The sequence below is a fragment of the Notamacropus eugenii genome, chromosome 2, assembly GCF_028372415.1.
Source record: "Notamacropus eugenii isolate mMacEug1 chromosome 2, mMacEug1.pri_v2, whole genome shotgun sequence".
NCBI classification, from domain to species: Eukaryota; Metazoa; Chordata; class Mammalia; order Diprotodontia; family Macropodidae; genus Notamacropus; species Notamacropus eugenii.
Genome location: NC_092873.1, coordinates 58906156 through 58926270, shown reverse-complemented (window position 1 = coordinate 58926270; position 20115 = coordinate 58906156). Strand labels below are relative to the sequence as shown.

Sequence of the window (20115 nt, the reverse complement as noted above, 5' to 3'; positions counted from 1 at the left end):
TCCACCACCTGTAGAGCTGGAATCATGCTTCCAATGCAGAATTGTGCTGCGGGGTTCCAGCCTGGTCTGGGGTGCTCTCCCCTCAAGAAGGGCTTCGGGGGGCGTGCGATTCCAGAGCAGGACTTTACCCCATGTGTCAGTTAGCTCCCCAACTCTCATTTTACAGATGAGGAAACTGAGCTGGGGGCAGGGGAAAGGGACTGTCCAAGGTCACTCAGGTTGGCTAGTCAATAGTAGAACTGAATTTCTAGCCCAGGTCTTCCGACCCCTGAACCTTCCTGTTGCCCATTGCAATGATGGTAGCTAGCTCCAGTTGCGTTCTAGGGAATCTGGGACCCAGTCCTTGTGCCTCAGTTTCTCCGTGGGTTCTCTGGGGAGAAGGGAAAGAATGAATGAATGAACCTTTGGGGAAGGTATAGAGAACTGCCCCCAGCAGTGACTTCTCTGAATGCATGTTTTCCTGTTGCGGGGGTGGGTTGGCAAGGGCTCCCTATTCCCGGCTCGTTCCAAACCCTCAAGGTCGGAGCCCCAGGAATGACAGCGAAGTGGGGCGGCACGTGAGCCCTTGGTCGGGAGGGGGGCGAGGAGGTTGGGGCCAGCGCTTCAGTCCCGCTGCGGGGGCGTGTCCCGGGGCGGGTATCCCCAGGCCGCGGCTGAGGAGGGGCCAGCCTGGTGGCCGCGGAGGGGCCAGCGGCGTCCAGAGACTCCGTGTCGGGCGGCGGGCGCAGGCCGAGCTGGGCCATGGAGCTGGGGGCGGAGGCGGCGACTGAGCCCGGGGACCTGCTACAGGGCCTGCTGGAGGGCGCTGGGGGCCGGGGCAGGGTGCTGCTGGTGGCCGAGCTGTGGGAGCGGGAGCAGAGCCGCAGTCTAATGAGGGACTTCGCCCGCCACGTCTTCCCGGAGCCACGGGAGGAAGAGGAGGAAGGGGGGGAGGAAGCAGAAGAGGAGGAAAAGGAGGAGGCGCGGGAGGCTGGCAGCAAGCCCCGAGGTCCGCAGGAGGCGGAGGCTGGGGAGGCCAGTGGCAAGCCCGGAGGCCCGCAGGAGGCGGAGGCTGGAGAGGCCAGCGGCAAGACCGGGGACCCTCAGGAAGCGGAGGCGGCGCGGGTTCCAGGCCACGGACCCCCGGAGCGAGCCATCTGCTCCCCACTCGTGTTCGTGCTGTGCCGAGAAGCTTCCCTGCGGGCCCCGGAGCCGCGCCTGCGCCTGCGGGAGATCCTGCGGGACGTGCGCTCCCGGCGGCGGCAGCGGCCTCGTTGGCGTCCCGGGTGGCGACCCCCGCCTTCGGGGCACGCGGGGAACTGCGGCGGAGGAGGCGGCGCAGCGCTAGTAGGGGTGCTGGTGGAGGAGCCTGGCGGCGGCCGCGGAGAAGACCAAGGCGCGGAAGAGGGAAGCGAGGCCGAGGCCATGCACCTGCTGGAGGCGCTGCTGCGCTCGGTGTTCGGCCGGGACGTGGGCGGCCCTGTACAGGCGACCTCTTACTGCCCGGTGCGTCCGGGCAGCGCCGTAGACGTGCAGAGCGCAGCCTGCAGGGCCCTGCGAGCAGCCGCCGGCCAGTGGCCTCCAGGTCAGGCTGGTCGGGGTCAAGGAGGAGGGGCGGGTCAGGGAAGAAGTTCAGGAGCCAGCTTCTCTGGCCGCCCTCCTTCTGCAGAGGAGGAAACTGAGGCCTAGTCAAAGAGGAAAAGTGGACTCGCCCAAGGTCACACAGCTAGAAAGTGGTAGGGACACGGTTTTACTCCAACCCTCTTAGGGTGTGAGAAGGGGTCTTAGAGCTCATAGAATCCACTCTGCCTCGTTCTGCAGAAAGGGAAACCAAAGCCCAGAGAGATTCAAACCTTGGGGAGCTAACGGGGATTTGTCCATTTGCACCAGCACTTACCACGGGTCATACTTTCTCTTGCTCGGGACTGCTGGCCCAGGTCTCTGGCAGTGAGTGGGCAGCGCCGGGTCCCCATGCGTCACTCCTGCCCTAGGAGCCCCCTCCCCTTGTCTCAGTAGCATCCCCACCCCCATGCCCCAGAAGCCATGGTACCACTCTCTTCTTTCCCTCTTCCTCTCCCCCTCCGTTCCCTGTCTTCCTGGGCTGGAGCCTTGGCAGGCTTTCGCGGAGGACAGACTGCTTCCTCACCAAGTGACTGTGCATGTGGGGTACACAACCTCCTTGTCAAGGCTCTCTGCCTCTTAACTGAGAAATTTGCACTCCAGCCTAGGAGACAAACAATTTGAGTTGATGACGATCTCTGTGTGTGTAGATGTGAGCGGGGAGGGATGGTGAGGAAATGGAAGAAATTAAACGTGGGGATGGTAAAAAGAGTCCTGCGGTCCCAGACGTGTACGGTGGCATTCCATACTTCGCTATGCCACTCACTGTGTGACCTTGGCCAGGTCTCTTCCCATCTCTGGGCCTCAGTTTCCCCCTCTGTAAAACGATGGTGGGGATTGGATCAGGTAATCTGTGAGGTTCATTCCAGCTAAAGAACCTATGAGAACCTGGGTCCAAACCCCAACTTCATCCCTGTGTGTTGGGGGCAAATCACTTCATTTGTCTCCATCTCCTTTTTCTTATAGGGGGCTGGAGTAGCGATCTCTATCCAAGGTGCTGCCCAGCTCCCTGATTCAGAAACCTGGTGAGGGCTGGGGTGGTCCTGTAGACCAAAGAACTTGACAAAGTGTCCGTGGGTTAGGGCTCCTCTGGGAGGCAGCCCTAGGATCCAAGCTTTGCGTGCTGGATTGGAGTGAATTGAAGAGGAGGCAGGGAGGGCTTGGACATTAACCATAGCCTCCACAGGTGCCTAAGTAACCCAGATGACCCTGATTTCCTAAGGGAGGGAGCTGAAACTGAGAGATTTTCAGGAAATGAGAGCCCTAGGTCTTCAGTCAGATGACCTGAGTTCAAAGCCAGCCCTGCCATTTTCTACATGTATGACCTTGGACAGATCCCTTCCTTTCTCCCAGCCTCAGTTTCCTCCTCAGTAACATGAGAGAATTGAGCTAGATGGACTCTGAGCTCCCTTCCAGGGCTACATCTATCACCCTAGATCTTTTAGCTTATCTAGATCTTAGTTTCCTTGTCTATAAAAAGGAGATCACACTAGGTGGCCTCTGAGATCCTTCCTAGCTCTTAATCTATGAGTCAAAGTCTCCTCCACTCTCTAAGCCTCAGCTGTCTTCTCTGTAAATTGAAGGGATGGGCCTAGATGAGACAGAGGTGAGACTCCTTCTGTCTCTAAAGTTCTGGGACTCAGAGAGAGCTGGAGAGCGCAAGCATCCAGAGATGAGAGGCCCAGGAAGGTGCTGAAAAAGCGCAGTTGGGGAGGGAGTGTTGAGGTCTGCCCCCTCACCATGCTGAAATGTGCACAGGGGCATGTATTTTTCAATCTAGGATTTGGGAGGTCCAGGGAGCATGCAGGCTCTTGAGGCATCTCAGATGGAAGGAAAACAAGGTAAAATCTTTGCAGTAAGAGATCATTTGAAGAGGGTGGCTACTTTAGCCTGAAAAAGAGAATGCTGAGGGTGGACCAGAGAACCTTGAGAGTGAGGGTGCTCACCCTGGCACCAACGAAGCCTGAATTTCAGGTCTTCCTCTGATTCTCATAATGGGTGTGACTGATCCAACCACCCCTGAGATCTGAGCCTCAATTTCCTCATCTGTAAAATGAGAGGTGGAGTCTTAGGGCCTGTGCAGCTAAAAATCAATGTCTTTTAACTCCTGTTTTCAGACATTGGAAGGGCTATAATGGGGAAGAAGGATTAGTTTGTTACTTTTGGCCCCTAGTCAAAATGAGGAGAAATTGTAGACTGAGTGTCAAGGAAAACCACATACCATTTTGAGCTTTTGCAGAGTGGAGTGAGCCATGAGGGGAGTGGAGCTTGGCTCACACTGGTGGTAGCCAAGCAAGGTTACCTGGTCTCCTGGTTGCCTTCTCAGAGAGTAAGAAGGTGATCTGTGGCTTGGGACAGGCTTCATGCATTCTCTAAAGAGAGAAGGCCTGGCTCCAGAAAGCAACACTAGAAACAGTAATACTGGGAAGGGAGAGTGAGGCAGTGAGTTTTATAGCAGTGGAAAGAACCCACCAATATGATTGCTTCACTCATGGTAAAGAGGAGAGGCAGCATGGGACTGGAGAGGGCCAAATGTCCTGATTTTCCAAATATGGAAAAGAAGAGTCTGTAAATTATAGGCCAGCAAGTCTGACTTCAATTTCTGGCAAAATTGTAGAGCAGATCATTAGAAAGCATCTAGAAAAGGAAGCAGTGATTACGAGGACCAGCCAGGCTGGCAGGCGGGACTCACCTGCTTCCTCTGTTTTTGACAGGGCTGCTACCTTGGGAGACTCAGGTCTTACCTTGATTTAAGCAAAGCTTTTGATAAAGTGTCTCATTGTCTTCCTGTAGAAAAAGTGCAGTGATTGGAGCTCGATGAGAGTCCAATTAGGCAGATTCAGAACTACAGTCATTGAATAGGCAGTAACTGTTCCTAGTCACTTGGCAGGAGGTTACTAGGGAAGGTTCCTAGCAACCTGAACTTGGCCCTGTGATGTTTAACAAGGTAGCGATGACTTGGCCGGAGACCCTGCTGGTATCCTTACCACAATGAGGTGGCTTAGTGGGTAGAGCATTGAGCATGGAGTCAGGGACATTCAAGTTTCAATATGGCCTCAGATACATCCTCGCTGGGTGATTCTGGGTAAGTCACTTGACTTAGTTTCTTCATCTGTAAAATGGGGATCACAATAGCACCTACCTCCCAGGGCTGTTATGTGGATCAAATAAGTTAATAATTGTAAAGTGCTTTGGAAACCTTAATGTACACAGTAAGTACTACGTTAGTATTATCACGATCATCATCAATATTGTATGAAATTGCTTTTTGCCAATACAGATAAGCCTCTGTACATTACTCCCTCTCACCTGAACTTAGAGAATTCCTCTCTTCCTTCAAGACTCAACTGAAGTTCTGCTTTGGACAAGCTTTTCTGACCTGGGGCGGGGGGAGGCCTCCCAAGCTGCCTGTACCTTCCTCCCTAACCCAATATCCAGATGAAATGTAAATTCCTTGAGCGCAGGGATTATTTCCCTTCTGTCTCTGCATCCCCAGCATCTAGCACATAGTAGGCACTAAAGAAAAGCTTGTTAGCTAATTTCTTAGGAAACTGCTGGGGTGCTCGGAGGTAAAGAGACTGACACCAGGCAATGCAGTTAGTATCTGTCCATGGCAGGACCCAAACCCAGCTCCTCCTAACTCTAAACCCTGCTCTGTACTACTAGATGGAATCCACTCTAATCCCCCCTTTGCCTTAAGAAAGACAATCCAAAAGAGGTATTTTCTCTCCCTCTACCACTTGGGCTAATTGTGTAAATAAAGGTCATGGTCTATCACTCTGAAAGAAGCAGGAAACCCCCCTGGTCACTGTCATGGGCTTCCCTTCCATGGTTTCCACTTGAAAACAGGGAATAAGGCCTCATTATTCTAACAGAGCTTTTATTTCTATGGTACTTTATATTAATATTATAATATACTCACATATTTTATATGGGTGGGAGAGAGAGTTCGGAAACAATCAATAATCATTTATTGAGCACCTTCTGTATACCAGACACTGTGCTCAGAGCTACATAGACAGGATGTAAAAGAAATAGTGTTTGACTCTTGACTATTAAGGGAGCTTACATTCTAGCACTCAATCAACAAACATTTATGGAGCATTTACTGTATGCCAGGCACTGGGCTAGGCTCTGGGAAAACAGAGACATGAAGGAAAACAGTCTCTAACTTCAAAAAATTAGAGGTCAAATAACTTTGAACTGCCAAAACTTAAAACAAATCTAAATGTGAGGGAGGGGATAGTCCATTATACACATCTGGGAGATCATTTCACCTCTTTTTTATTGTTGCTGTCTCTTGTAGAATGTGCTGAAATTCAGTTCTGAGGACCCTTTTGAGGTACAGAGAGCTAGCTTCCTGCTGGCTGTCTCCACTTGCCTATCCCATAAGCATCTCTACCTAACTGAGCACGTGTGAAATAGAACCTATGATCTTACCCCCAACACCCACACATTGTTCTAACTCCCCTATTTCTGTCCAAGGTACCACCATTCTTCTAGTCATCCAAGTTTGTAACCTGGTGGTTGTTCCTTTGTGGCCTGTTCTTTGTGACTTCATTTGGAATTATCTTGGTAAAGATACTGGAGTTGTTTCCCATTTCCTTCTCCAGCTCACTTTACAAATGAGGAAACCAAGGCAAACAAGGTGAAGTGACTTGCCCAGGGTCACACAGCTAAGTGTCTGAGGTCATATTTGAACTCAGGAAGATGAGTCTTCCCAGCTCCAAGTCTGGCTCTCTGTGCACTATGGTACCACCTAGCTGTCCTTGCAACCTCAACTTCTCTCTCTCCATCCCTCATTCAATCCCTTGCCAAGTCTTATCATTTCTACCTCTACAACATTCCTTGACTCAGGCTCCTTCTCTCCACTCATGGGGTCACTGCCTTAGTGGAGGTTCTGATCACCTGTCGCCCTCAACAGACTTCTAATAGTCACTCTGCTTCTAGCGTTTCTCCTATCTAAGCTCTGCTCCACACAAATTCCAAAATAATCCTCCTACTCCATTTCTACAGTAACTTTAACTTTTAAAAGTCAGTTTTCAGTTCTCTTATCATGTAACTTTATAGGACAGATAGATGATTAGGCCATGGCTCCTTGTATTCATTGGTGACAGCAACCTTAGCCTCTTTTTATCGGGAAGGGGGGGGGGGGCAATTGAGCCTCTGAGTCTTTTGCAATGGTCTTAGATCATTGTATTGCTGAGAAGACCTGTCTATCAAAGTTGACCATCCCACAAGGTTACTGTACAATGATCTCCTGACTCTGCTCACGTCACTCAGCATCATGATGTTCATGGAAGTCTTTCTAGGTTTTTCTGAAATCCACCTGCTCATCATTTCTTATAGAACAATAGTATTCCTTTACATTCCTATACCCCAACTTGTTCAGCCATTCCCCAATGGATAGGCATCCCCTCAGTTTCCAATTCTTTGCTACCACAAAAAGTGCTGCTATAAATACTTTTTATACATATGGGTCCTTTTCCCTTTTTTATGATCTCTTTGGGATACAGACCTAGTAGTGGTATGACTGGATCAAAGGGTGTACACAGTTTGACTGCCCTTTGGTCATAGTTCCAAATTTCTCCCCAGACTTGTGGAATCAGTTCAGAATTCCACCAATGATGCATTAGTATTCTAACTTTCCTACATCTCCAACATTTATCATTTTCCTGTTTTCTCATATTAGCCAATCTTTTAGGTGTGATGTGGTATCCCAGAGTTGTTTTAATTTGCATTTCTTTAATCAGGAGTGATTTAGAATATTTTTCCATATGACTATAGATAGCTTTTATTTCTTCTTCTGAAAACTGTCATTCATATCCTTTGACCATTTATCAACTGAGGAATGACTTGTGTTCTTTTAAATTTGACTCCATTCTCTATATATTTTAGAAATGAGACCTTTATCATAGACACTGGCTGTAAAAATTGTTTCCCAGCTTTCTGCTTCTCTCCTAATCTTGGTTGCATTGATTTTGTTTGTGTAGGAACTTTTCAATTTGGTGTAATCAAAATTATCCATTTTGCATTTCATAATGTTCTCTATCTCTTGTTCATTCATAAATTCTTCCCTTCTCCATAGACCTGAGTGGTAAACTATTCCTTGCTCTCCTAATTTGCTAATTATACTCCTAATAGTATCACCCTTTATGTCTACATCATGCACCCATTTTAACGTTATTTTGGTATATAGTGGAAGATATTGATGTATGCCTACTTTCTGCCATACTATTTTCCAGTTTCGCCCAGCAGTTTTTGTCAAATAGTGAGTTCTTATCCTAGAAGCTGCAGTCTTGGGCTTATCAAATAGTAGATTACTATCGTCATTGTTTACTGTGTCTTGTGTACCTGACCTATTCCACTCATCCACTACTCTATTTCTTAGCCAATGCCAAGTACTTTTGATGACTGCTGCTTGATAATACAGTTTTAGATCTGATCTTTGAAAGTTATTATGGACTCTGAGAGGGAGGCCACCTTCCCTTGCATTTTTTTAATTAATTCCCTTGATATTCTGGACCTTTTGTTCTTCCGGATGAATTTTGATATTATTTTTTCTAACTCTATAAAATAATTTTTGGTAGTTTGATTGGTATAACACTGAATAAGCAAGTTAATTTAGGTAGATGGTCATTTTTATCATATTAGCTCAACCTACCCATGAGCATCGGATGTTTTTCCAATTATTTAGATCTTACTTTATTTGTGTGAAAAGTGTTTTGGAATTGTATTCATATAGTTCTTGGGTTTGTCTTGGCAGGTAGATTCCCAGATATTTTATAGTGTCTACAGTAACTTTAAATGGGATTTCTCTTTCTACCTCTTACTGCTGGCCTTTGTTAACAATATATAGAAATGTTGATGAGTTATGTGGGTTTATTTTACATCCTGCAACTTTGCTAAAGTTATTTTTTATTTCAAGTAGTTTTTTACTTGGTTTGGTAGGATTCTCTAAGTATGCCATCATATCATCTGATAGTTTTGTTTCTGTCTCTTTCTTCCAGGCTGCTTTTCCAAATTTGTTTCATGTCCCTCCCCTTAATGCACTCTGCAGTTCAGTCAAACTGATCTGCTTGAAGATGGACAAGGGTCCATCTTCCACCTGTCTCTGTCCCCATCCCTGAAATGCCCTCCCCCTCCCTCTGCCTCTCAGAGTCCATAATAACTTTCAAAGCTCAGTTTGAATGTTATCACCTACTTGAGGTCTTTCTTGATCCCTCCAACTACTACTGTCTATCCCCCCCACAACTTATTTCTTACATAGTTCAGTATATACTTAATAGCCAGCCAGACGCTCCAGTGGATAGAGTGCTGGAACTGGAGTCAAGGAGACCTGAGTTCAAATCTGGCCTCAGACACTTAAATAATATAGCCTTGATTGAGTCACTTTAGCCTCTGTCTGCCTTAGTTTCTTCATCTGTAAAATGGGGACAATAATGACACCTACCTCCCAGGATTGCTGAGAAGAACAAATGAGATTAATGTCATCAGTGTTGCCTGTTACTAGCTAGCATCTTTTCTGATCACCTTTAAGGACCCCTGAGGGCAGGGGCTGTTTGATTTATGTATTGCTAGCGTATCTTGGTATCACCAGTGCCTAGGGCAATGGCCAGCATATGGCCGGAGCTTAATACATGTTGTTCAGTTGGTGGAGTTGACTTGAAACTAGATATTTGCAGATAGACACTTGTGTTTTTGCGTCCAGGTTTGCTAGTTCTTCTCTTTCTTCCTGTACAGTCAGCTTCTGAGCAGGCCATTGTCTCTCTTGGCTACAGTTCTGAGACACTTGACCTTGACTGCTTTTCATCTGCCCTGTGCTGAGGAATGAAATAACCAACCTTGTTAAAAATGACCTTTCAATGAAGACAAAATAGACTTTAAGCTGTCTGTGCATTTTTTTGATCCAGCAGTCCTAATACCAAGGTGTAGACCTTTTAAGGAAATCAAAAGACAGACCAATAGAATAGCCCACTATATACTGGGGTAGGTGCCCACAGATTGGGTTATGGCTGAAAAGAAAAGGCTGTGTTATCCATGAACATTATTGTGCAGTAAGAAGTGAGGGGGAAGGAGCCTGAGATAGGGGATAGAGGACAGAGTCAAGAAAATCCATCTGTAGTCTGACTGTGTGTGGGATGTAAACTCTGAGAGCCCTTGGGTAGCTTTGGAAGATGACTGCATTTGATGCTGTGGATTGCCTTCTCCACCTCCGTACCTTCTGCTCATCCTTAACTCCTTGTCCACCCCACAGAGCCAATCTAGGGTCAGATCTTGTTTCTACCTCCATGATAACTCTCAGACATTTCCTCTTCCCTCCATTCCTGCAACTCAGACATCACCACCTCTCACCTGGATCACTTCAGTAGCAATTGTGAGGCCTAGCCTACTTACATTCGGCCTCTTCTGGCTGGTCTCCCTGCCTCTGGTCTTTCCCCAACCAGTCCATCCTCCTGCCCCAAACTGATCTCCTAAAACACATATCTAACCACATCCCTCCCCTTCTCTATAAATCTTAATGGCTCCCTATTACCTCCAGAGTCAAATATCAAGGCCTTTAGAAGTTCAGGTTCTTCCCAACCTGGCCCCTTCTACCTTTCCAGTTTTCTTAGATTTTCTTTCTCTTCCCACCTTCTGTGATTCAGCTGCACTGGTCAATTTCTGGGGCTCACCCTCAACTGTCCCATCGGATGTGTCCACACCTTTGATTGCACTGTCTGTTTCAGAAATGCTCCCCTGCCTTCCTTCTCTCAAAGGTTACTTTCTGTGTGTTCTGTAGATATTTGTCCTGAGCAGTTAGGTACAAATCATCTCCCCCACTAGAATGTGAGCTCCTCGAGGCAGGGTTGGTGGTCTTTTGCATCCTCAGTGTTGACTGACACACACATACACACACACATATAATAGAACATGAGCATTTGGAGAGGGAATTTCCTTACAATGAGTTCCTGGTCCAATGAACTCATAGGCCCAGTTTAAAAAAAAAGAAAAGAAAAAATTTGAAGAATTCAGAAAAAATAGGAACATACATATGAACTGATGCTGAGAAAAAATAGAACCAAGAAAACAGTTCATCCAATAATTGTAACAGTGTAATAAAAATAATTCTGAAGGAAACAAAATTTTGAGTATAGAAAAAACCAGTGGAAGCCTTGGAAAGGAAAGAATGAAATATTCTTTCTTACCCTTGGTAGAAAGGTGGGGGATGATTAGGGCAGAACCATCTCTCAGGTATACTTTCCTTTGATTCCATCTGCAGATGAGGAAGGAAATTGGAAATGGTTGTAATATAAATACAGAATGTAAAGACACCAATAAAATGCATCATAACTACATTGTAAACCTTTTTTGTGAAGTGAAAATGCTCCTAGGGAGGTAACACAGTTAATAGTTGCCCATTATGTGCCAAGTGCTTCCCAAATTTTCTTATTTGGACCAGATGGGCTCCCTGAAGAGCAGGGGCTTGAGTTTGAGGGTTGGGAGTATGGAGGCTGTTGGCATAGTGGGGAGCCCAAAGGAGAGCCCTGTGCCCCTTTATGTTCCCCGCTCCACACACACATAGAAGGGACCTAGGGATGAATTGAATTGACTGGCCCTGGAGGTGGAATTCGTGTTCAGATTCTGAATCTGCTGCTTCTTACAGGTGAGACCTTGGACAAGTCCCTTCTAGCTCTCAATCTGACCATCTAGGCCTTTTGTTTATTCCCTCCCTTTTGACCAGGTTCCAGATAGCTGAGGTTGTTAGAAAAGTGACCTCCAGAAAAGTGAGGTGGTTCAGGGAAATTAACAGAGATAGAGGTCAATTTCTCTTTTGTTTAATGATGGTCATCTCAAAAATACCATAATTCTCTATGCACTTAAACTTAAACTGAGACACTTAAACTGGGACCTGGGAATTTTTTTATGTTGTTTTAAACATTTTGATAACTATATTCAATGTATTGGTTTCCTTTGTGATCCTATATATTTTATGCAATTGAAAACTATTCTGAGAAGGGGTTCACACCATAGTAAAGGTTTTTTGCTTTTACTTTACCTTTTTACTTTACAAGGTTTCTCCTTGGTTAGGAACTGAATATCAGGGGAAAGAGACTAATTTTGCATGGGCACTGGCCTTGGTGCCAGGAAGACGGGTTCCAACCTTGCCATATACATTACTAGCATGAGACTGTGGACAAGTCATTTAACCGCTCTGTACCTGTTTCCCCATCTGTGAAATGAGGAAGTTGGACTTAGTGGCTTCTAAGGTCTTATCTAGCTCTGAATCTGGTATTCTATGGTCTTGGTCTCTTCTTTAGTTTTAGACATTTACAATGTGCTAAAGTATCACTTTCTTAAGTTTATCTTCCCAGGACTTCCATATATTAAGCATTCTTCTCCTTCCTTTCTTTCCCCCTCCCCCTCTCTCTCTCCGTCTCTCCCTGTCTCTCTGTCTCTCTTTGTCTCTCTCTGTCTCTGTATCTGTCTGTCTGTCTGTCAGTCTCTCTCTCTCTCTCTCTCTCTCTCTCTCTCTCTCTCTCTCTCTCTCTCTCTCTCTCTCTCTGTTTCTTCCTTCCTTTCTCTGAAGGGATGTAGGAGGCCCTCAGCACCATAGAAGGTTTATCTTTGGGAACTCCAAATCTCCCCAAGTGGGGCCCATGGCTGAATCCTGTGCCTCCCTGAGTGTCTGACCCCATCTTTCTCGGTGTGTTCTGTCTTCCAACAGAGAGGATGAGGGAGAGGCTGGGATTCCAAAGGCTGCTAAGATGCTTTCCTTGGTCATCGTGGAACAGGAGGAAGGACCGAGCCAACAGCACCACCAACAGTCCAGCTGAGGGTAAATATGTCCTGTTCCATGAGGGGGGCAGTCTCCAGTTCTGGTGGGGACACTAGCTTCCCTTCTCTCCTGGGTCTTCCCCAGGGAAGCTGCTCATCTGACTCAAGGGCCCTGGACTTGAGGCCTATCTCCCTGTCCCTAACTCCTTTCTGTCTCCCGACTCCCTACCCTCTCCCACCAATGGTCCCTCCACTCTGACCTCTCCAGAGGCCTCATTTCCCTTTTCTGGACATTCCTCTGTCTTTTTTAGAATGTGAATGGATGAATAAACAAGAAACATTCATCAGGTTTCTACATACCAGGTTCTGTGCCAAGCACTAGTTGGTGGGCGAGGGTGGGAGGGCAGCATGGGCAAGGGAGGAGATTCAAACACAAAAACCAGACCTGTTGTTCCCTTAAGGAGTGCACATTTTAATAGGTGGAGAGAACACCTACAGGGAAGTGGTGGCCATGGAAGGGAGACCTGGTCTGAGGAGTCCTTAGAGGAGGCAATAGGTGCCCACTGTATGCCAGGTACTGTGCTAAGTGCTTGACAGATGTTATCTCATTGGGACAGTTGATTGACATGCTCGTTATTTGCCCCAGATTAAGTTCATTCATTCTTCCAGAACTGTCCTTTTAGCAACTTTCTCTGGAAACTGGGTCCCAGGAGTATCCCAAGGAGCATAATTTACATGCTGGTTTTAACATCTCCCTATTTGCTTGTCCTCTGTCCCTCATCTCTCCTCTGTCTCTTGGAGTCTTCTTCAAAACTATCCCTGGAAAGTCAGAACCAAGAGCAAGTACAAGAAGCCAAAGGGCTAAGTTGGGCCTGATGTCAGGAAAAAACTTCCTGATGATCAGAGCTGTCCAAAGAGGCCTGGGTTGTCTGGCCAGGTGGTGAGCTCACTGTCACTCTGAGTCTTCTAGCAGAGGCTGAATGCCAAAGGTTGAGAATATCCTAGAGAGAGAGGATTCCTATTGATGTAAGTTGGACTGGAAGGTCCTTTCCTGCTCTCAATTTGTCACTTTATATCCCTGGGCCTCAGTTTCCTCATCTGTAAAATGAGGGGTTTAGAGTAGATGCTTTTGATGTCCCTTCTAACTCTGGGCTCCTGTGACTCATTCATTCATCCATCAGTGGCCATTAGAGCTTACCAGGCTCAAGGTCTGGTGGCAGGTGCCATGGCAGCATTAGGGGTGGGGATATAAAGATGAATAAGATATGGTGCAGGAAAGATCACTGGCTTTGAAATCTGAGAAATGGATTTGAATTCAGGCTCTGACACTGAATGATACTGGTCCAATTCAGTTTCTCTCCCCTCCTTTCAAATTCCTCTTCTGTAAAATGAAGCACTTGGACTAGGTGACCTCTGAGTACCTTCTGGTTCTCATAGAGTAAAAAGAGCACTGGATCTGGAGTCAGAGGACCTGTCATTTATGATCTGTGTGACCTTGGATGAGTCATTTCCCTTCCCTGCCCTCAGTTTACCTGCCTCTAAAATGAGGGACTAGATCCCTTCCAGCTTTGATATTATGTGATTTTACCACCTTTCCCTTCTCAAGTTTCTCTAGGTTTTTCAGTAGTTCAGGGCAAAAGAAGCTCACACCAACCCAGAAAAGGCTCACAGAGAAGGAGAAACTTGAATACTTTTATCTTGGGAGTCCCATGATCTTGAGCATCACAAGGGAAAGACTCTCTGTCTCTCTCTGTCTCTCTGTCTCTCTGTCTCTCTGTCTCTCTGTCTCTCTCTCTCTCTCTCTCTCTCACTCACTCACTCACTCTCTCTCACACACACACTCACACACACACACATTTCCCTCCCTCCCTCCCTGCCTCCCTCCCCTTCCTTCCTTCCTTCCTTCTTTCCTCCCTCCCTTCCTTCCTTCCTCCCTTCCTTCCTTCCTTCCTTCCTCCTTTCCTTTCTTCCTTTCTTCCTTCTTTCCTAGATGCCATTGATATAGAGTTTTAAGATGAGGATTAGAGCTGACTTTATATAGTGCTAGAAGATAATAATATCTGATACATATAATGCTCTAAGATAATAATAGATGACATTTATATAGTGTTATCATATAGCTGCATTTTAAGAGAATAATAGCTGACATTTGGATAGAAAACTAAGATAATCCCAATGATCCCTGACGTTTCTATACTTGCTGATGGATGATGGCCCTTGAAGGTCATTGTGACAGCTGATGTCACCCAGTGACATAAGTTTGCAGAATGCGCAGCTGCCTATTGTGAAGACCCAAGGCCACATCAATGGCCACACTGCCTCCCTCTCACTGGCAGGGTGTCCAGGGGGATGCTTTCTGAAGCATCGAGGGATTCCCTCCCTGCCTTAGAGTCTCATCTGATTTGGATGTCATTGCTGACTTTTCTTGTAGGTGCCCTAGGAGAAAGTGCAGGTGAATCTTGAAGGATTCCTGTGTCTATAAGATCAAAGTATCTAGCTTGAGCAGAGCTCTGAGGTTGGCACAACCAACCAAAGATAGACCTGCCAACACTCAGGGTTGCCCATCTGCTTGAAATACCATTGAAAGTTACATAGAACTATGCTTTTCAGTTCATTAGCTCTACCCCCACTCACCCACTGAAATGCCCAAACTCTTAGACACAGCTGGACTGTCACATCCTTCCTGGTTTGCTCCCTAGATCACTTGCCCATCATCCCTTGTTTGACCCCCCCCGCCTTTTCTCTGCTGTAGACGGTTTCCAGGATCCCTCAGAGGAGCTGGCACTGACAGTTCTGTCTCCCAATGGACACTGTGAGGACATCGAGGGAAGGACAGGCGCCTAGACATCCCAGGTCACCACCCAGATCCTGGAATAATGATCTGTGAGCACTAATGGGACTTAGGACCTTTGGATTATGTTCCTGCCCCTGCCTCGTCTTGAAGACTGGAGCTGGGCCCTTCCCTGTTCTTTGTTCCAGTCTGTCTCCATCCCAAGTAGAAGGTACCTGGCACCTCTGTATCTTTCACCAGTGTGGTGAGACTGGGCTGGTGATTGGAGAGAAAGTGTACCCCATTTGTCTTAGCAGCAGATGACAACATTGGGCTCTCTGGGATCTGCTCCTAGCCCAGAGCTATCTTAATCTAGGATCAAGACTGTTACTTCATTTCTCTATGCCTCAATTTACCAGTCTGTAAATTGAGGAGAAGATAAACCTACCTTGTAGTGGTGTTATATGAAGTCCTTGCCTTGGGAAGGGTGACATAGGACTTTGTAGATCTACAGTGTTATAATAATCCTCCATGTTGGTCAATGTGCATGATGGGTTTTGCGTGTGTGCACAGTCCTACACATCCCTCATTTCCACTGTCATATAGTGGAAAGAATATTAGCCTAGAATTTAGGATAACGAGACTCTGATACTAACTCACTAACTGGAAAACTAGGGACCTCCATTGCCTTATCTGTAGAATGAAGGGAATGGATCAGATGATCTTCAAAGGTCTTTTCTAGCTCTGACATTCCTAGATGGCATCCTTAAGGATAAATAAATGTACCTTGAGGATAAATAAATACAACATAGATAAATACACTGTAAAAAAAAATTCTTGAAAGCACTGGAAGTTCTAGCCAAGTCTGTATATAATTTGGTTTTTTAATGTTTCATTGATGCCCTTTGCTTTTCTACCACATCATTTTCTTTAGCCCCGTAGCTCATTTGGAACCAAGAAAAAAACATGGAAATAGAATTGATCAGCACCGGGAGCTGTCCTGATGGCAGAACCCAGCCCTGAGAGGTGGGAAGCATATTTCATTATCTTGACCTGGGACTAAGATGGCTTATTAGAATTCTCCAGGTTCTGGTGCCTGTTTGTGTCAACACGTGCTTACATTGATTGCACTCACTGTATTACCATTCTTTTTTTTTTTTTTTTACTGAACAGATATAGCACACATTTCTAAAAGTGTTCTTTAGAGAGTCTCGTTAGAGAGGTAAGAACCCTACACTACATATCATAGTTGGTTCTAAGACTCTAGTTTGCCATGAATATTTGTCACCTCGTTTCTTTGAAGTTCAGCTTCCTCCTCTGTAAAATGAGTTTGGATTCTATCCCTGAGTCCCTATCCAGCTCTAAAAGTCAGTGATTCTTTTGTTTTTACATCCCATTCATTTCAGAATTTATCCCACCTCTGTCCCCTACCCATAAGCTCTCCCCTGTGATGAAGATGTGGCTCTCTTTCCCAGAGCCAGGCAGGTGACCTCTTCCTCTCAGAGTTCCAAGGTTCCTGAGGGTTCCATCAAACCACTTGAAATCTCTTGGCTATTACAAAGGGGTATTTACTTCAAAGCTAGAACATGAACAAATGTACAAACATTTTCCCCAATGCCCCTGGGGCATCCTTTCCCTTATTAGATTGGTTCCTATGTCACACTTGGCCCCATTAAGTTTGCATCCAATGACTGACTAATCCTCCCTCCAGCTTCCTTTGGGCTCCAAGCCCAAAGTAACTTCTGAAGACAATGAATTCCTCCTTGTTTCTTGAGCATCAGTGCTGTGTTGGCTGTAAAATACAACCTGCATTCCCACTCCCACATCCTTGTGACTCAGTCTCCCAACCTTCTGAAACTGTCATTGTTGGAGCTTCTGCTATCTACATCCAGATTTGAAAAGTACACATGTAAAGGCCAAGGATGGAGGTTTGTTTCTTGGGTCACATTGCTTTGGAGAGGCCCCAAAATCTTTACCTTTATGATAGGATGTCGGTGAGCAAAGCAGCTTCTGAATAAAGCAAAGAGTGATGAAGAAGGGGTGACTGCAACAGATTGAGATCCCCCCATTCCACCTCCAGTTTGCCACTGGAACCAGTTACAGAATGTCTATACATGGTCTACTCTCTTCCAAGAAACTTCCCATTCATATCATTACAATTCTGCAGGAAGCACATTCCCTAAATGCCCTTCCATGTGGAGATGTTGTGTCAGTCAAAGATGGTCTACATGTGCCAGGCTCCCTTTACAACAAAATAGAAAAGAGAGATAAAGCAGATTCATCGAAACTAGCCCATCAAATCAAGTCTGACAGTGTGTGCAATGTTCAGCATCCATAGTTCCCCACCTTGCAAAGAAGGGAAGGAGGTCCCTCTTCTCATCTCTTCTCCATGGCCAATCATGGTCATGAGCAGCTCTGCCTAGAATGCTTCATAGAAAAGAGGCTGAAGGCTAGACCTCTCGGTGCCACAGCTCCCAGTCTTTTCGCGGAGCAGTTCTGAAGGAAGGATGAAATTCAGCTGGGAGCAGCCTGGGCTTGAGAGCCAAGATGGGGCCGTACCAAGAGCTCAGGAAGGGAATGATTCTGCAATCTTGTGAGAAGGGAGATTTCCATTCTGTGGCCCATCATCTGGAAATGTTGACCCTGGGAGCTGAGCTCCCCATCAAGCAGATTGAATGAAGAGGAAATGAGTAGTAGGGGGGGTGGTAACTAGAAATAGGAAGCATTCCAATGGGGGATCTAGAGCTACCGCCTGGGCCATTCAGTCATTGTTCTGAGCGACAAAGTCTTCCCCTTAGTGTCCAGGAATGAGAGCCAACCTTTTATGAGGAGCTAAGTGAGCCATTTATTCATTTCCCAAGGGAAATTAGGAGTTCCTGCCCTCCAGTATATAAGGAAGGGAGATGGGCTAGAATCCAATTCAGCTCAATTCTTTTCTGAGGAGACACAGTCTCATGGAAGGATGTGCAACTTCTGCCAAGGCATTTCAATGTTCTGTTTCCCATTTAGCCAATGAAATGATGCCAACTTCCGCCCCTTAAAGCTGTCTCAAGGGGAAGAGTGTGTGCCAGGACTGGCTTAGAGACCAAGCTATTTCACCAGACACAAAAATGGGTAGAGTGAAACTGTCCCTGCTATTTGCTGTTGAGTTTGTTTGTGTTAAATTTTTGTGGCTGATGTCTTTTGTTTTTATTTTGCCTTTATCTCCCATGAGAAGCAAGAGAGCATAGTGGATGGAGAGCTGGCTTTAGAACCAGGGAAACCTGGGTTCAAGACCTGCCTTTGACCTATATAGGGGCTGTGACCCTGGGCAAGTCATTTGGTGCTTCAGGCAACACTTTCAGATAAGATGCAGAGGGGAGCTGACCTACGTGCCTACCTTGTTGGGTGGAGGCAGTTTCCTTGTCTGGATGTTCTCTATTCCAGGGAACTCATATATATCTAGACACTATCCCTATCATTTCCCGTATATTCTTCCTTCCTACTGGAGAGTCATTCCTTATCATAGAGGGAAAAGACAAAAAATTCAGCAAAACTAAGCAACACATCAACCATGTCTGACATTTCACAGGGCATTATATGCCCATAGTCTTCTACCTCTGTGAATAATGGAGAAGGGCATTCTCAAGGCTCTTCTTTGGGGCCAGATTTTCAAGATCTTAGTTTTCAGTGGGGATGATAAGATTGCCCAGGTGGTGGTGGTGGGTAGATATTTCTAGGGAGTTCTTTCCTCCCTTTTCTCTCGATCTGTCTCTTGAGTAGGGGAGACTTGTCTGCAAAATGGCTGTAGTCTCTTTTTATTTGTTTGTTTAAAATTGTCTTTTTTTAATCATTCTAGATGGACTCCTTCTGTGTGGGGGAGTTAAACAAAACTAACTGATATATTGATCATGTCTGATAACATATACAATATTCCATACCCATAGTCACCCCCTTTCTCCACCTCTCCAATTCTTTCCAGTATTTTCTGTGAAAAGGAGACATTCTTAATTTATTCCTTCAGTGACTGCCCACTGGGTGCCTGCTAAAATAAACTGGACTGGGAATGGAGATCCAAATTTCCCAGACTCCTGCTGATTCAATGCTCAGCAGTGAACACTAACTAGCCTAGTCTCTAGATTCTGCCCTTCCTGAGCCTGTGCTTTCTGGAGCCTCTGTTTCCTCATCTGCAAAGTATTGGTGGAGGGTGGTGAGAACGCTTTCATTGACACCTACCTCCGGGCTGTTGGTGGGGATGAGACTTTGGGAATGAACAATAATTCAATGCCAGAGAGACAACATCCCCAGCTCATGAAGGCCAACAGTCTCGCACAAACTTTCCTGCCCTTGAGCCTTTTCTACAAATGAGAAATTCATCAACCTTGGTGCACCCACTTTTCCTTCTGAAGAGATGATTGTTAGATATAGAAGGAACTTCCTTTGTGAGTGACCATCTCTGAGCTCTTTAAAAATGGGAGGAATACCTTGATCACCTGAGTGGTCCTCCAGCTGGGATCTGGGAGGGTCTTCTAGGCAGCCCTGGTGCCATTATTATCTTGTTTGTATCATGTTTTGGATATATCAATGTTTAACTTTTTCCAACATGAAATAGCAATCTACTTATTTAATAAAAACCAGATAACACCTTGTTTTGTCTCATCAAAAATATCTGTCATTTGAGTGAGAGTGGCAGTGCCCTGGTAGTTAGAGAGCCAACTTCAGAGCTAGGAAGACCTGGTTTTAAGTATGACTCTGACACATACTGCCTGTGTGACCCTGGGCAAGTCACTTAATCTAGGACCATAGTCAAGTCAATATGCATTTATTAAGTGCCTGCTGTGTACCAGGTACTGTTCTAAGTGCTGGGAACAATGACAGAGCAAGAAGTGATCTCAGATGCCCTCTAGTCTGGCACCCCCTTTTAACAGATGAGGAAAGCCTGTGGAGGCTAAATGACTTACCCAAGGTCATTCATGACTCAGTGACCTTCTAGACAACTCTCCAAGGTA

General features: G+C 46.1%; 1 protein-coding gene across 2 annotated transcripts; it reads left to right on the top strand.

The window, feature by feature from the left end:
- The first annotated feature begins 652 nt into the window (after nucleotides 1-652).
- C2H2orf72 (chromosome 2 C2orf72 homolog) lies at nucleotides 653-19755 on the top strand. Of its 2 annotated transcripts, XM_072640501.1 has the most exons (4): nucleotides 653-1564; nucleotides 12308-12418; nucleotides 12837-12931; nucleotides 15110-15197. In XM_072640501.1, exons 1-3 carry the CDS (start codon nucleotides 742-744, stop codon nucleotides 12899-12901), a joined length of 999 nt encoding a protein of 332 aa, XP_072496602.1. In that variant the 5' UTR covers nucleotides 653-741; the 3' UTR covers nucleotides 12902-12931; nucleotides 15110-15197. The 2 variants fall into 2 exon arrangements, with proteins under 2 accessions (XP_072496602.1, XP_072496601.1); XM_072640500.1 differs by lacking the exon at nucleotides 12837-12931 and having other exon boundaries at nucleotides 657-1564; nucleotides 15110-19755.
- Nucleotides 19756-20115: the final 360 nt, after the last annotated feature.

Excerpts from the sequence above, each read along its gene's own strand:
- C2H2orf72 (XM_072640500.1), top strand. The coding sequence starts at position 742 with ATGGAGCTGGGGGCGGAGGCGGCGACTGAGCCCGGGGACCTGCTACAG. Across the intron at positions 1,565-12,307 it reads CGCCGGCCAGTGGCCTCCAG|AGAGGATGAGGGAGAGGCTG; the intron begins GTCAGGCTGGTC and ends GTCTTCCAACAG. Across the intron at positions 12,419-15,109 it reads CACCAACAGTCCAGCTGAGG|ACGGTTTCCAGGATCCCTCA; the intron begins GTAAATATGTCC and ends TCTCTGCTGTAG.